Source organism: Lemur catta, chromosome 20 (assembly GCF_020740605.2).
Source record: "Lemur catta isolate mLemCat1 chromosome 20, mLemCat1.pri, whole genome shotgun sequence".
In the NCBI taxonomy this organism is placed as follows: domain Eukaryota; kingdom Metazoa; phylum Chordata; class Mammalia; order Primates; family Lemuridae; genus Lemur; species Lemur catta.
The window spans coordinates 19,083,971-19,098,239 of NC_059147.1; the positions used below are offsets into that span (position 1 = coordinate 19,083,971).

Genomic DNA, 14,269 nt, shown 5'->3' on the forward strand with positions numbered 1-14,269 from the left:
GCAAAGCTCTTAAACTTAAGAAAAATAGAGGTGAATATCTTTCTGGAAGGGAAGTGTTTTAAAAATAAACACAAAAAGTAATAAATATAAAAGAAGAGATTAATAAATTTGGCTATATTAAAATTAAGAACATTTTTATTTAATCAAAAAATTAAAGAAAGTGAAAGACAACCTATGCATTTGGTAAGGATAATTGTAGACAAATAATACGAACAGAGGAGTTTATCAAAAATAAAATAACAAAGAACAAATATTATAATTGAAAAATGGGCAAAAAGCATGCAAAGGCATGCATATCAGTGTTAACTTGCATGGCCAATAATCATATGAAGAAAAATTCAACCTTATTAGCGACCAGGAACATGCAAATTAGGCCCATTGTGAGACCATTTCCCACTCATTCAAATGAATCAAGAAGTCTGACAATGCCACGTGAGGGTGTGGATCCATCAGATCTCTTTGCTGCAGGAGCATACATTGGCACAGACACTCTGGGAAACACTTGGGGATTATCTTGGAAAGTTGAATGGTCACGTATCCAATGACTCATCAATTCCACTTCTAGGAATATAAACTCTTGCAACTGAACACCATGTGAACAGTAACACTCATAGAAATACTGTCCATAATAGCAAAACCACAAATAATTTTCCGAAGAAGAACGAGGGATAAATAATATTGGAATTTCATATGGCAATGAAATGGATATACTAGAGCCACATGCAACAATATGGACGATCACATGCAATAATCTTTTTAAAAAATAAAGTTAAAAACTACAACTAAACAATATACCATTTAGAATGCATAGGTTAAAAAAGAAAGAAAAAACCAAGGGAACAAACAAGACAAGAGTCAAGACAGCGATTACCTCTAGGAGGGAGGCAGAGGGATGGAGTGACTGAGAACCACATAGGTAGTCAATGTTTTATGCCCCATGTTGGGTATGGGTTAGTCTCTGCTTATTATATTATTAAAAGGAAGCTAAGGAATGAATAAAAGAGGGGCATGCACGAGCTCAAGATGAGATCCTGTCATAAACCAAAGACTATAGTCAATCTAATTCCGGACCCCTGAGAGGAAAAGGAAACAAAGACTAGCCGTGACATTTTTTGAAGAAGAAGGTGGGAGGACTCCCTCAACTGGTCATCAAGACTTAAGCCAAACGGTCACCAGTTACGATGTGTGGGACGTGTAGTATGAATGGCAGGCAGCATGCATGGAATTTTGGTTTGTCACTTTTGAAATCAAGGTCAAGTAGAATGGGAACCTTTTGTTTTTTCCGTGAAAGAAGGAAAGGATGAGACACCAAACTTGAGAGCAGGAGACATCCAAGCCTGGTCAGCTTCGCACTTGATGTCCCCACTTACTTTTTGTTTTGTAGTAAAAGTCCCAGAAGTGTTTTTGGGCATGTCCACCCACTTGACTGTGCGCATTCGGTCATCCCAGTCAGGGACCTGGTCTGTGGGGAGCTGAAACGTGATCCTGGAGAGCCTGCACTTGACCCGCATCTTCTTCAGGCTGATGGGCACATCGGACTTCACGGTCACCACTACATCCTTGGCACACCCAGGGTGGAGGTGGCCCACCTGGGGAAAAGCCTGGTATTAGTATTTGTGAGAATTCAATCTTGAGGACTCTTGATACCTGCTGGTGACACTCTAGAGAAGGGATGGAGCCAAAAGTCTTGGCAAAAAATGCATCCGTCAAGCCTGTCTATGTAGATTGACTTAAACATGTATAAGAGGTCCTTATATAGAAATGTAATCATAACAATAGGAGCAACTAATATTTACCAAACTGTTAACTTGCTCCAGGCACCATTCTAAACCTTTACACGATTCCACTAATCCCCACAACAACCCTCTGAGAGGTAGAGTTCTTACTCCTGCTTTATGGACGTGAAACTTGTTACTTGCTCAAGGCCATTAATATCAGAAAAGCTGGATTCACACCCAGGCAGTCTGGCTCCAAATGCCACACTCCACCACCTTCCACTTCTTCATCAAATACTGGGGACCCTTGGGATCCCCAAGACCTTTTCAGGGGTCCATGAGGTCAAAACTATTTTCATCATAATACAAAGATATTATTTGACTCTTTCAGTCTCATTTTCTCAGGAGCATACAATGGAGCTTTCTAGAGGTTACATGCCATATGATTTTGCATCATACTGAATGAAAAAGCAGATATGAGAATCCAGCTGTCTTCTATTAAGCCAGATATTAAAGAAATTTATAAAAATGTAAAATAATGCAACTCTTCTTGCTCAATTTTTTGAAAATATAGCCATTTTCATGAAAATGTGGTATTTATATTAACATGTAATGGGTTTACTATTATATTTTAAAACGAATATGTACATGCTTTTAGATATTCTCAAATTCTAATCTGGTAAATATTGATATATATAATACATACAAACAAAAGCTCTTTGGGGTTCTCAATAATGTTTAAGAGTATAAAGGAGTCCTGAGACCAAAAAGCTTGGGAATTGCTGAAGTATAACCAGATATATGAGACATCCAATTTGGTCTGTAGAATAAAATCATTTATGATTTAGTAAAAACACATACACACATATGCCTACTTATCTACCATATATATGATAGTCCTATCATGTTTCTGACAGATAAAACACTCTCCTTCCTCTGGAAAATGAGGGGAGAAGAGAGCTTAGTACTTCCCAAGGCATACATGTGTGTGTACATATATGTGTTTGTGTATGTAAATGGACTATAAGAAGCTTATCTCTGCCTTCAAAAACAATGCTCAAAATCAGATTACCCTATTAGATTATACCGTATTTGTTTCCTGGCAGGTAAAATGCAGATAATACTAGTATTTACCTCATAGGGTTGTTGTAAGGATTAAACGAATTAACCAAGTCTTAGAACTGTGTCTAGCATATAGTAAGCACTCAGTTTACACTAGCCAATATTTAGGGTAGGATTTGGGCCACGTTGGGGTTGGAATCTGTCAGGAGGATTCAAATGAACGTTACATCCCTCCAGGAAGCAAAACTTACTCCTAATAGCACTCAAAGATTTCAAAGTGATAAAGCAGAGTCCCCAGCCTCCTTGCACCATCCCCCTAGAGTGCCAAGCTTAAGCAGCCTCAGTGGCTGTGTGTAAACATAGCAGGGGGCAGTGAAGGCCTGTGGGTGTCCCAGTGTCTTGGGAACTCAGGTGTGAGCTGTCTACAAAAACCAACCGCCGGTCAGAGGCAGTGATCTGCTACGAAGTTGTAGGCCTTGTTCAATGGCAAGCTTTGGTCAGCAATTCCTAAAATGTGCTCTGTGAGATACTAAAATAAGAGGTTAGAAAATTCCATGTCAAACAAAGTTAACCAGGTTTTTTTTTGAGACAGAGTCTCACTCTGTTGCCCAGGCTGGAGTGCCGTGGCGTCAGCCTAGCTCACAGCAACCTCAAACTCCTGGGCTCAAGCGATCCTCCTGCCTCAGCCTCCCTAGTAGCTGGGACTATAGGCATGTGCCACCATTCCCGGCTAATTTTTTTCTATATATTTTTAGTTGTCCAGATAATTTCTTTCTATTTTTAGTAGAGATGGGGTCTTGCTCAGGCTGGTCTCGAACTCCTGACCTTGAGCGATCCTCCCGCCTTGGCCTCCCAGAGGGCTAGGATTACAGGTGTGAGCCACTGCGCCCGGCCGACTAGGTTTTAATCTACTGAAGCACACTGGAAATCTTTAAGGGAAAGATGTAACTTGCACCATTTTCTAAAACTCAGTTGTCCACAGAACCTACCACCCCCATTTTAGCTTTTGGTGAAGCACTTTGGAAGGAGTAATGCTTGAAAGAACACATACCTAGAGACGCAGGTCCACACTGTGGGACAGGAAGACTGGGACCCGTGTTCATCTACACAGGCCTTCATGGAATTCCTCAACATTAGCCTAGCAACAGTCTTGGTAGACTTCATTCTCCATCTTCCCCTCTTACTCAGGGGGGACATGAATAGTGCGCTCAGCACCAGGTGTGAGTGAGGATGGTCCCTGGGCTGCCTCCCAGCCTGAGGTGCCTGCATCCCATTGCCTGCATCTATGGCAAAGGGCTGATAATCAGATGGGGGGTTGGCTTAGGCCTAAGGGAGTCCAGAAGACAGTGAATGGTTTTCACTTACCTGTGGGGAGAAAGTCACTGTAGCTAAAACGGGCCATTCAAACCGTATCACGTTCACGTGGCTGTGATTAGTGATTGTGAAGCTCACATTATAGCTGTTTCCGATGCGGCAGTCCCCAAACTGGATGTGGTCCACCAGAGAAGCTGGGGGTTAGAAGCAAAAGGCTGGTGAGTCCTCCCCAGCCTCCCTGGAGGGCCTCCTCCCGCAGTACTTGACAGACACTGTGCTTCACCCTTATTCATCGTTTATCTGAAGTTCAAATTTACTGAAGACTCTCGTATTCTGATTTGCTAAATCTGCAATTATAGGTATGAAATCTGATTTCTGAACTTAGGTTCACTGCTGGCTCCTGCTTGAGCCCTGACAAGAGAGAGTTCACCCCGTAGCCGCAAACAGGGGTGAAACCCCAGATATGTGAGGAGTGTTGATTGCAACACATGCTGTATAGACCACCTAACTGGTACACTCCAGCACTGTAATTAAGCTCCTAGAAAAACTGTGGGACTGTGTTTATGACTCGCTGTACAGCAATGAGCCACATAATTAGGCTGCTTAACAATTGCTATTTGATGATAACAATGAAGTATATGTTTCCTACCCCAAAGAATATGATCAAGTAAATGAGTGCTTGATAGACTGTAGAACAGCACTTTAAGCTTTAATACATATGCTAATCACCTAGAGATCTCGTTAAAATGTGGATTTGGATCCAGTAGGTTCCCATTTCTAACAAGCTCCCAGGTGATGCTGGTGCTGTAGCTTCAGACGGATCATTGAGTAGTGACGCCGTGGAGAATGAAGTTCTAGAGGTGGACCAAACCCACACCCTCTCTAATTAAACAAGACAGGCAATGCCAATCCAAGCCAGCTAAAGGATACAGACAGGGAAAACTGCTCCCTAAGAGCAGAGACTTTCTTATTAATCTTTGCAACTCTGGGGCTGAGCATGGTACCTGGCACACGCACACGGGTGCTCACACACATTCGCTGAGTGAGCATGAGAATTAATGGCAGGATGGAAGCAGTGACTGAGGCAGGCAGGACAGAGCACACAGGCATGAAGAGGAGATTCACTCTGAAATTCCCAGGAAGCTAGCCAACCTGTTATTTACATTTCACTCTCATTTAAAGTGACCCGAGAGCCAATACTTGTCAACAGCTCACTGCTGTTTCTCCCACCTGCCACCACGTCGACCACAGTGTTGTCCTCTGCCATCTCTACAAGCTCAGAGACACTTGTGGCCTCCTGGCTGGTGGGAGTCACCAGCCCGTGGATGTTGTCCAAGGTGATGTCATCCTCATAGCCCTCTCCCACCGTGTAGATGATGGTCTCCTCGTACTGGTTGTTGACCACTGACAGACGGATGGTGCCTTGCACCCTCCCAACCTTCTTGGGGTGGAAAAACACGTCAATTTCTGCTGTATTTCCAGGAGAAATAACCAGGCAGGCTGTGTGAGCTTTCTTTGCTGCAAAGAGAAAAGAGAAGATATGATTTACAACCACTTTAAAGAAATTTGTACCCATAAAGACCCTGGTAGAAGGGAAAGCAGCCCTAGCACGAGCATGAACCCCAGCTAGAGGCCAGTGGTGATGAGACTGGGCCCTGAATGGTCCCCTAACCAATCAGCCACCAAGAACCGCTGCCCTCTAGAAGCACCCTCCCCCCACTCACCTTTTTCATTTGGTTTGTTGTCCTCTGTGATGTAGATGTAGGAGGTCGTGGGCCTCCCTTTCAGTGAGAAGACTCCCAGCGGGTCGCGCAGGTCCACGTGCAGCTGGCAGAAGGAAAGCGGGACTGAGCACTGGGCTTACAAGGCTGCTCGTGGGCTTTGAGTCTGGGCTGAGACACTGTGCTGCCTTTGGGGCAGGATCCCCAAAAGTCACTGTGCCTAGTATTCACTCTTTTGAGTTTTTTATTAAGGGAGGGAAATAATAAATATTAGACCTGAAGGGGACAAAAGAAAATTCTGTCTGATCAGCCCTTGTTATTTAAGTGAGGAACTGGAGGTTCAAGGAGTGTAGGTAATTTTTCCTGATCACGCAGCCAGGTAGTGTCAAAATGGGGTTTACAATGCCCCTTTTATTAACAGACAAAGTTGTAAGACATATGCTAAATCAATAAAATGGACATGAATACTCGTAATTCCACGAGGGCTTGCATGAATGTGAATTCCTAAAAAACCAGTATCTCCTGGGTACTGTGCATTAGTAGCCTGATAGTGTCATGTTGAGCATCCTCCTAAGATAAGAGAAAAAACAAGGCAGGCATTTGACCTGCTTGGAGAAAGGGGTGGTTCCCGGCTCAATGGAAGGAAAATAAGACTAAAGTGACACATCCGATTTTAGGTCTGAAAAATAAGCAGACCTTCTCAGAAGACAGGAATTCTGGCACCATCATGAACAAAGTTAAATAATATAAAGTATGAGGCATGAAGAAGGAAAAAATAGTGACATCACATGGGAAGCAAAAAATATATATATTTAGAAATAATTTTAATAAGAAACTATACGGAGGAATTATATGTAGGAAATATTGACATAATAGAAGATCTAAATATATGGGTGGAAATTCTAAATGTTCCTCTCGGTAGAGAGTCTGAATACTCTAAAAGTAGAAATTCTCCCCAAATAGTTCATAGGCTTCTCAATGGGATTTTTTTCAGGAACATTATAAAATATTCTAAAGTTGATCTGAGAGACTAAGAGGCAAAACTATTCAGAGAAATGACAAAAACAGGGAGTGGATGGGTAGGAATTTACTGAACTAGATGCTACAACATTTTATAAAGCCACGCTAATGGAAACAATGCAGAGTAAGGGTAAACTAGGTAAACTGAATTCAAGACAACAAAAAATACTAGACTAAACATACAAAAACAATTTAAAAGCATCACAGAGCCAAAAAGATGATGAAGAATAACTAGACCAAGGTCTGTGAGAGCCTAGAAATCCAGAAAGGCCAGTCTGACTTTTTAGGATGTTTTTGTCCTCAAGCACTTGCCAATCGGTAAGAGGTAGATGGGAGGCTTGTCTGTGCTTTTGATGGTCTTTTGGTGCTAAGAGGGCAGAAGTCCAAGGCTGTGAAGGCAAGAGTGCTTTCTTTGCTCCGGGCTGGGACTCCAAAGTATGCACCAAAATATGAAAGGGGAACTGGATATAAACCAGCCTTCCAAAGTATAGCATTCCTGCTCTGAATCATCTTGGTAAGCCAGAAAATATCAAACCCTAAATCTGGCTTAAGGTGATCCTGAATTTCTAGTGTCCCAAAATGTTAGGCAGAAGCAAATGAAAATTGTCTCTGAAGACAAAATATTTTCTAAATAACTTTTCAAATATAATACTCAACACACGATCAAAAGATATCCAGGCCCATGAGGAGACAGGATAACATGGGGAGGAATGAGCAGAAACAGCAGATATCAGGGACTTTGGATTTTGGAATTATCAGGTATAGATGGTAAAAATGGCTACGATTACCGTGTTCAAGAAATAAAAGCCATGTCTGACAATTTCAACATGAATCTAGAGACGATAAAAATAAATTATTCAAATCTGAAAAATAACCTAATAGTAATTTTAGAACTGAAAAAAATAACAACCTAAGGACTCAATGGAAAGGTTTAACATCAGATTCAATATGGCTAAAGGGAGAGTTAATAAATTGAAGACAGGTCAGAAGAAATTATGCAGAATGAAGTCCAGAGAAAAATGAATGGAAAATACAGTGATGTTGAGAGACACAGAAGATATAGTGAGAAGGTCTTCCACGCATTTAATTGGCATCCCAGAAGGAGAGATGAAAGAGAATGGAATAGATGCAATATTTGAAGATATGTCTAGGAATTTTCCAAAATTGATTTGACATCAATCCACAGAATCAAGAAGTCTGGTGAATTCTAAGAAGGATAAATTTAGAGAAATCCATATCTAGACATATAAATAGTAAAACTGCAAAGAACAAATACAAAGTGAAAATGTTAATGACAGTCATCAAGGAAAAGAATGCTTTAAAAGAACATCGTGGACTTAAAGCTGAGATCTCAGTGGTAACAATGGAACCCACAACACACTGGAATAATATCTCTCATTTGCTGAAAGACAACAACTGCCAAACCAGAATTCTACAGCCAGTAAAAATTGCATTAAAAATGAAGGCTAAATAGAGATTTTCAAACAAACATGGAGAGAATTCACCATCAACAGCCCCACATTAAGGAAATACTACAGAGTGTTCTTCAGTTGGTAGGAAAAGGATTTCAGATGGGAAACTGGATATGCAGGAATGAAGAGCAACAAAAATGATAAACATATGGATAAATCTAAATGAGCCTTAATGTGTAAAAAATAAGAGCAATAACAGCAATAACAATAGTAATAATATATATATAGAATCCAAAGCCCTCCACAGTCGCCCCATGACTCTGTGCTTTTGTCTGTCTCCCTGCACCTCATGCTCTCCAGAAGCTCGGTGCTTACTGGTTCCTGCCAGGACTGCACACTCGTTTTGCTTCTGGGCCTTTGCAGTTTTCTCTCTGTTCCTAGGATGCATGAACTTCATCCCCACTTGCTGAAACCCAGTGCCCTGCTCAAATGGCATTTGCAGTGAATTTGTCCTTTATGCCCTAGATGAAACCAGATCATTTTCAAGAGTCCTACAGTCCTTTGTATAACACTTCCATAATTTACCACTTTTCTTTTGTAAAATTAAAACCATAATTTAATCATTGAATCAAAAGTCCCTTTAAGATGTTTTATTTATCACCCCTAATGGAGGTTTTTTTATTGTATTTTCCTCATTACAAATGCATTGTGATACACAATGGAATATTATTAGGCCATTAAAAAGAAAGATATCATGTCACTTGCAACAACATGGATGCAACTGGAGGTCATCATCTTAAGTGAAGTAAACTAGGCACAGAAAGACAAAGATCACATGTTCTCACTTATATGTGGGAGCTAAACAATCTGATCCCAGCGAGGTAGAGAGTGGAAAGACAGAAAACAGAGACTGGGAAGGGGGAGTGGGGGTGGGAGGGAGGATGAAGAGAAGTGGGTTAAAGGGTACAAACATACACTAAGACACAAGGAATAAATTCAGTGTTTGATGGCAGAGGAGGGTGACTAAACAAAAATGTATTCTACTTGGGAGACGGACACCCTAAATATCCTGACTTAATTACTATGCATTATATACCTCTAACAAAATTTTGCATGCACCCTATACATTTTTACAAATAAAAAATTTTAAAAAATGCAGCATTATAGAAAAAAATTAAAGAAGGTACTAAGAATACACGTAATCCTGCCCACTCACTGCACGTGCCTTGCACAGTGGTTATTAGTGTGTCGTGTAACCTGGATTCCTGCATTCCCTGAGGACAGAGACCATGCCACATGCCCCTCTGCGTGTCCCTGACACACAGGTTAATGTATGGGGATGCTCAAAGAAGTCCCCATTAGGATGGCAGAGAATCCAGCGTCAGAAGTCTAACTTCTGGAGGATTCTTCCCCCTCTCTGCCCTAGGCTTCACGCTCAGGCGGTACCTGGGCAGGGATGGTGCCGTTGTTCTTCAGAATGAGGGGCAGCTTCTCTGAGTGGTCCAGCAGGAGCCTCTTAAAGAGGAGCAAGGGGTTTCCGTGCTGGTTGTGGAGAACGGGCCGCACGATGGTCACCCGCGGGAGGTTCCCGTCACCGGTGATATCAAACACGAGTCCTCTGTTCTTGGCCACGTTGCTGCAGGGAACGGGAAGATTGAGGCCTGTCAGCCTGGCATGGCAGGAATGACATTCCAGAGAGAGTGTGGCCCGGGGCCCTGCTGCACGGCAGGGGACGGGGAACAGGTACCTGGGCAGGCCGTCCAAGGTAGCCTCAAAGATACACTGGTAGGTCTGCATGGTCTGCGGCATGAAGGACACTGTGGCAAAGGCGTGTGAGCGGCTGGCGATGCACATCTTGTTGGGTTCCACTTCAAATATGTCGACGATGCGGGCGAAGGGCTGTGGAGGGAGAGCAGAGGCCAGAGTGCGTGAGCTCCTTTGCATTTACACCCGGCTGCCGTTCCGCGCTGCCGTCTGCCGGGGGCTCGCCCTCCTCCAAGCTCTGTGGCGGACGTGCTCTGTTGCCTGCAGAGTCACGGGCCGGGAAGGAGCAGCCTGGAGACCCTGGGGCCCGCCCCTGTGCAGTATCTCACTGGAGTTTTTTCTAGACCAGCGACTTTTGACTCACATAGCTGAACAAAGGCCGTCAGTCAGCTATTCTCCCGGCCACCCAAGCACAACCCCTGCAACTGAATGAAGATGCCCAGTGAGCTGAGCTGGGAGCTGGCTGAGCCGCATGCGAGGTCGGGAAGACGGATTAGAGAATGGAGCAACGCAAACACCCTCGGAGACAAAGACACGTGGCCCCTGCACACGGACAGAGCATCTGCCGGTCTCCTGAAGGCCGGATTTCAGGCAACAGTTTCAGTCCTAAAATGTCCTGGCTATGTGATGTGTCTCAGGTCATTGCCATAAACCTGACTTTGGTCGGGCTAACCTGAGCAGGTTTCTGCTCCTTGTAACTCCAAGAGCCTTGGCCAGAACAGTCCCCTCCCCTGCATTTTATTTGTTCCCATCTTGTGGTGGTGTTTTGGGACTGTAGGGACGGTCCCTGGCAAGGCCTCGAAAGGGTGTTTCATTCCTAGGGGAAGCAGGTGGGATTCCCTCTCGTTCTTAAGCTGAGGGCACTGAGGTTTCTTTGCTCTCTGATGGATCCCCTTCAGGTCTGCAAACTGGGGAGGAGACCGTGTCTGCAATCCCCTGTTCTGAAGTCTGTCTTTAGACATCGGGCTTGCTCACTGTCTGTGTTTTTAGTACAGAATAGGGAGAGAGCTGCTCCTTGGTGTCCCAAATAAGGTCAGAGAATAATGACTGGATGTCACCAGGGCCTGAGGCAAGTCACAAAAGGGATGACATAGTCCCCTGGGAATGCACACACTCTGTGTAGCCCTAGGCTGACACCAACCCCCTTGTGACCTCCCCACCACCAACCCCAGGTCACAAGGACTTCCTGAGTCCAGATTGCACCTTTGAGCAGAGAACTGAAGCAGCTGATATAAGACTGCATAGTATTTGCTGCACATTCGACTGGAAAATTAGGGTGACAGAAACACATTGATTAAGCCCCCTCTTGGCTGGGCGCAGTGGCTGACGCCTGTAATCCTAGCACTCTGGGAGGCCGAGGCGGGAGGATCGTTTGAGCTCACGAGTTTGAGACCAGCCTGAGCAAGACCAAGACCCCATCTCTACTTAAAAAATAGAAAGAAATTAGCTGGACAACGAAAAATATATAGAAAAAATTAGCCGGGCATGGCGGTGCATGCCTGCAGTCCTAATGACACGGGAGGCTGAGGCAGGGTTGCTTGAGCCCAGGAGTTTGAGGTTGCTGTGAGCTGGGCTGACGCCACGGCACTCTAGCCCAGGCAACAGAGTGAGACTCTGTCTCAAAAAAAAAAAAAAAAAAAAAAAAAAAATACCCCTCTTGATATTCTGAATTTTCTGTTCCACTGTGAGGAAAAAGAGTCCCAGTATGATCTGACTCAGAGGGAGAAGGCAGTTTCGAGTCTGGCAGACCCTGAGAGGGGCACTTACTATTTACCTTGTACGTGGATGAAGCTTGGCTCTGGGACCTAGGGGAAGAATTTAGCCTTCTGGAGCCTCGGTTTCCCTAACTGTAAAATGGGGATGATAATACAAAGTCTGAGGAGTTGTCATGAGGGTGAAATGACATGAGACAATAAATGTATCCTATCAATCAGTCACTTAGCACAGTGCCTGTCACACAGGGGGGCTCAACAAATGTTCCCCATCCCACCGTGCCCTTGTCTCCCTTAGCAGGAGAACATACAGCTGGAGGTGTAAGCTGGTGCCCATCTCCGGCTCTCCCCCAGGCTCTGTCTGGGCACACAGGGGCGTTTAACGGGTAAGCGAGTTGTTCACTGGCACCGACCAGTGTATCTCAGGGGCACCCGGAGGAGACACCCACTGGGACAGATGTATGGCCCTTGGCCTGGGGGACACTGCCCAGTTACCGCACATAACTTCTAGCAGGGCCCAAGAGCCAGATCGTTCCCACTCACGTCTCGAGGCCTCAGAGCAGTGGCTTCCTGGAGCGCTCGCCCTGGCTTTATGCCAGCCGTGCTGGGCGGGGCCACTTGGGGCTCCTTACCTTGGTGGAGACAGGCTTAACCACAATGTTGACATCACAGGCGATCTTGCCCGCATTGCTGATCTTGAATCGAGCCTTGGCCTGATGGCCCACCAGGACATTGCAGAAGATGAACTTATTCTCATCCTCCACGAACAGCCCCCCACTCTCTACGGTCTGCAGGATGTGGTGTAGGTTGGGGCTGGTACACATCTGGTGCTCCTCAAATATCGAGGCATTGTCGTCAGTCACAAAGGCTGGGGAGTGAAGGGAAGACCGTGAGACGCTGCCCCATAGCAGAGTCCTGACTCTGTAATTCCTAATTTGGAGCTTTGGATTTTCACAAGGGAGAATGGCAGAGAGGTAAGGGAATTCACACAAGGAAGTGTGAGTGATGGGACAAATTCTATCGTGTCTTCCTCTTTTGTACTGTTCTTGCTGGTTGCCATATCCCAATCGGCCTTTTGCTCCCAATGATAAGATCTGAAATCTAGGGTGGGCTTTGGAGGGAAGGAAGCATCTGGCCCACTTTGTGTTCTGTGCCACAGCCATGTCACCATGGTTCTCAGATAACGCTATTCATCTGAGAATCCAGGCCCAGACTCGAGAAGGCCAGGAGTTGGAGGCTGCACATCCTCTCCTAGGTATGCATGCCTTGGAAAAACATGGCTGAAGACACTAGCGGAAGTTCTAGGGTCCCAAGGAAGCAGCCCAGCCACATCTACTAGACATCTTTGGAGAAACTTGTCTGAAGGGGTAGGGGTGTTACAAATGAAAGTCTGGTGAGTGGCACTGTTCAAAGTGAGTGGCCAGTACCTGGGACACAGGCCTCAGCCAACAGAGTGTAGGGAATGCCAGAAGGCTGGTCTCTCGGGTCCCGGTCGGAGATATCAATGGCTATGAGCTCCTCACACCTTCCCACGGGGTCAGCCACACAGTCAACGGTGATGACCTGCTGTCCGCCAGAAGAGACGAAGCCAAACCCGGGGTATACGGTGAACATGCCGTGGGAGAAGCGGGCCTGCAGGACAAGGGCGGGAAGGAAGAGGGATGGAGGCAGCATGGGTGACGGAGTCTGAGACCTTCTGCCGGGGCTGTGAGACGGGGTGGAGAAGAGAAAGGGGGCCTTCCCCATGGGCACTCTCTGGCCCCCACACTTCTCTTCCTGGAGTGCCTCCTTCCAGGCACATTCCTTCCGATCAGTCACGTGTCATCTGAGGGTTTGAGGGGACAGATAGTCCCCACATCACACAACACTTTTCCATCCAGGTGGGGATCGTGAGCAGAGGGGTGCGGAATGGAATAGTGGTTACGATTATGGGCATTCGGGTCAGATACTCCTGGATTTGCAGCCCCAGTCCTGTTATATATTAATGGTTTATCTTGGACAATTTACTTCTCTGAGTCTCAGTTTATTTATCTATAAAATGGGGCTAAAGCTCCTGGGGGCTTCAAGAATAGGTGTGAAGCAAGTAGCACAGCATCTGACAAAGGATGTTGGTGTCCTTAGCTGACTGGCTCTTCCCCCTCCCACTTGTAGTCTTCAGGATAACTGTGCTGAGAATGCAGTGCCCTAAGACAATGAGGAACTCTCCGGAATAGCCCTGGCTTTGTCCTCATCCCTCCTAGAACAGGATGCCCTGCAATTAGCTCAGAGAGCCAAGCGTCTCTGCGGTATAAAACCCAGGCCAGAATGCTTTTGGGGTGCCCCAGCTGCAGTGCAAAGTGGGGCATGCACAGAAAAGACTCCATCTGCCCCGGGCAGCTTTCTTGAGCCTAAAGGGACCATCTCACCACGAATCCTAGGCTTCTGTATGTTCTTGCTGCCTATCTGTGAGCGATAAGTTGGCTTTGCATGACTCGTGCCAGTGTTCTGTCTCACTGGATTCATACTCTGGCAGCTGGGTTTGTGCAAAACCTCTGGCAGCTGGGATTTGT

At 45.3% G+C, this 14,269-nt stretch overlaps 1 protein-coding gene across 1 annotated transcript in view; it reads right to left on the reverse strand.

The window, feature by feature from the left end:
• HYDIN (HYDIN axonemal central pair apparatus protein) overlaps positions 1-14,269 on the reverse strand; it is a 296,336-nt gene that overhangs the window by 40,149 nt on the left and 241,918 nt on the right. Inside the window, exons 59-66 of the mRNA XM_045534000.1 lie at positions 13,148-13,352; positions 12,353-12,588; positions 9,992-10,143; positions 9,691-9,880; positions 5,816-5,918; positions 5,322-5,609; positions 4,143-4,285; positions 1,371-1,589 (exon numbers count right to left, since the gene is read on the reverse strand). Of these exons, the coding sequence (XP_045389956.1) occupies positions 1,371-1,589; positions 4,143-4,285; positions 5,322-5,609; positions 5,816-5,918; positions 9,691-9,880; positions 9,992-10,143; positions 12,353-12,588; positions 13,148-13,352 (1,536 nt within the window). The remainder of the gene's footprint in view (positions 1-1,370; positions 1,590-4,142; positions 4,286-5,321; positions 5,610-5,815; positions 5,919-9,690; positions 9,881-9,991; positions 10,144-12,352; positions 12,589-13,147; positions 13,353-14,269) is intronic.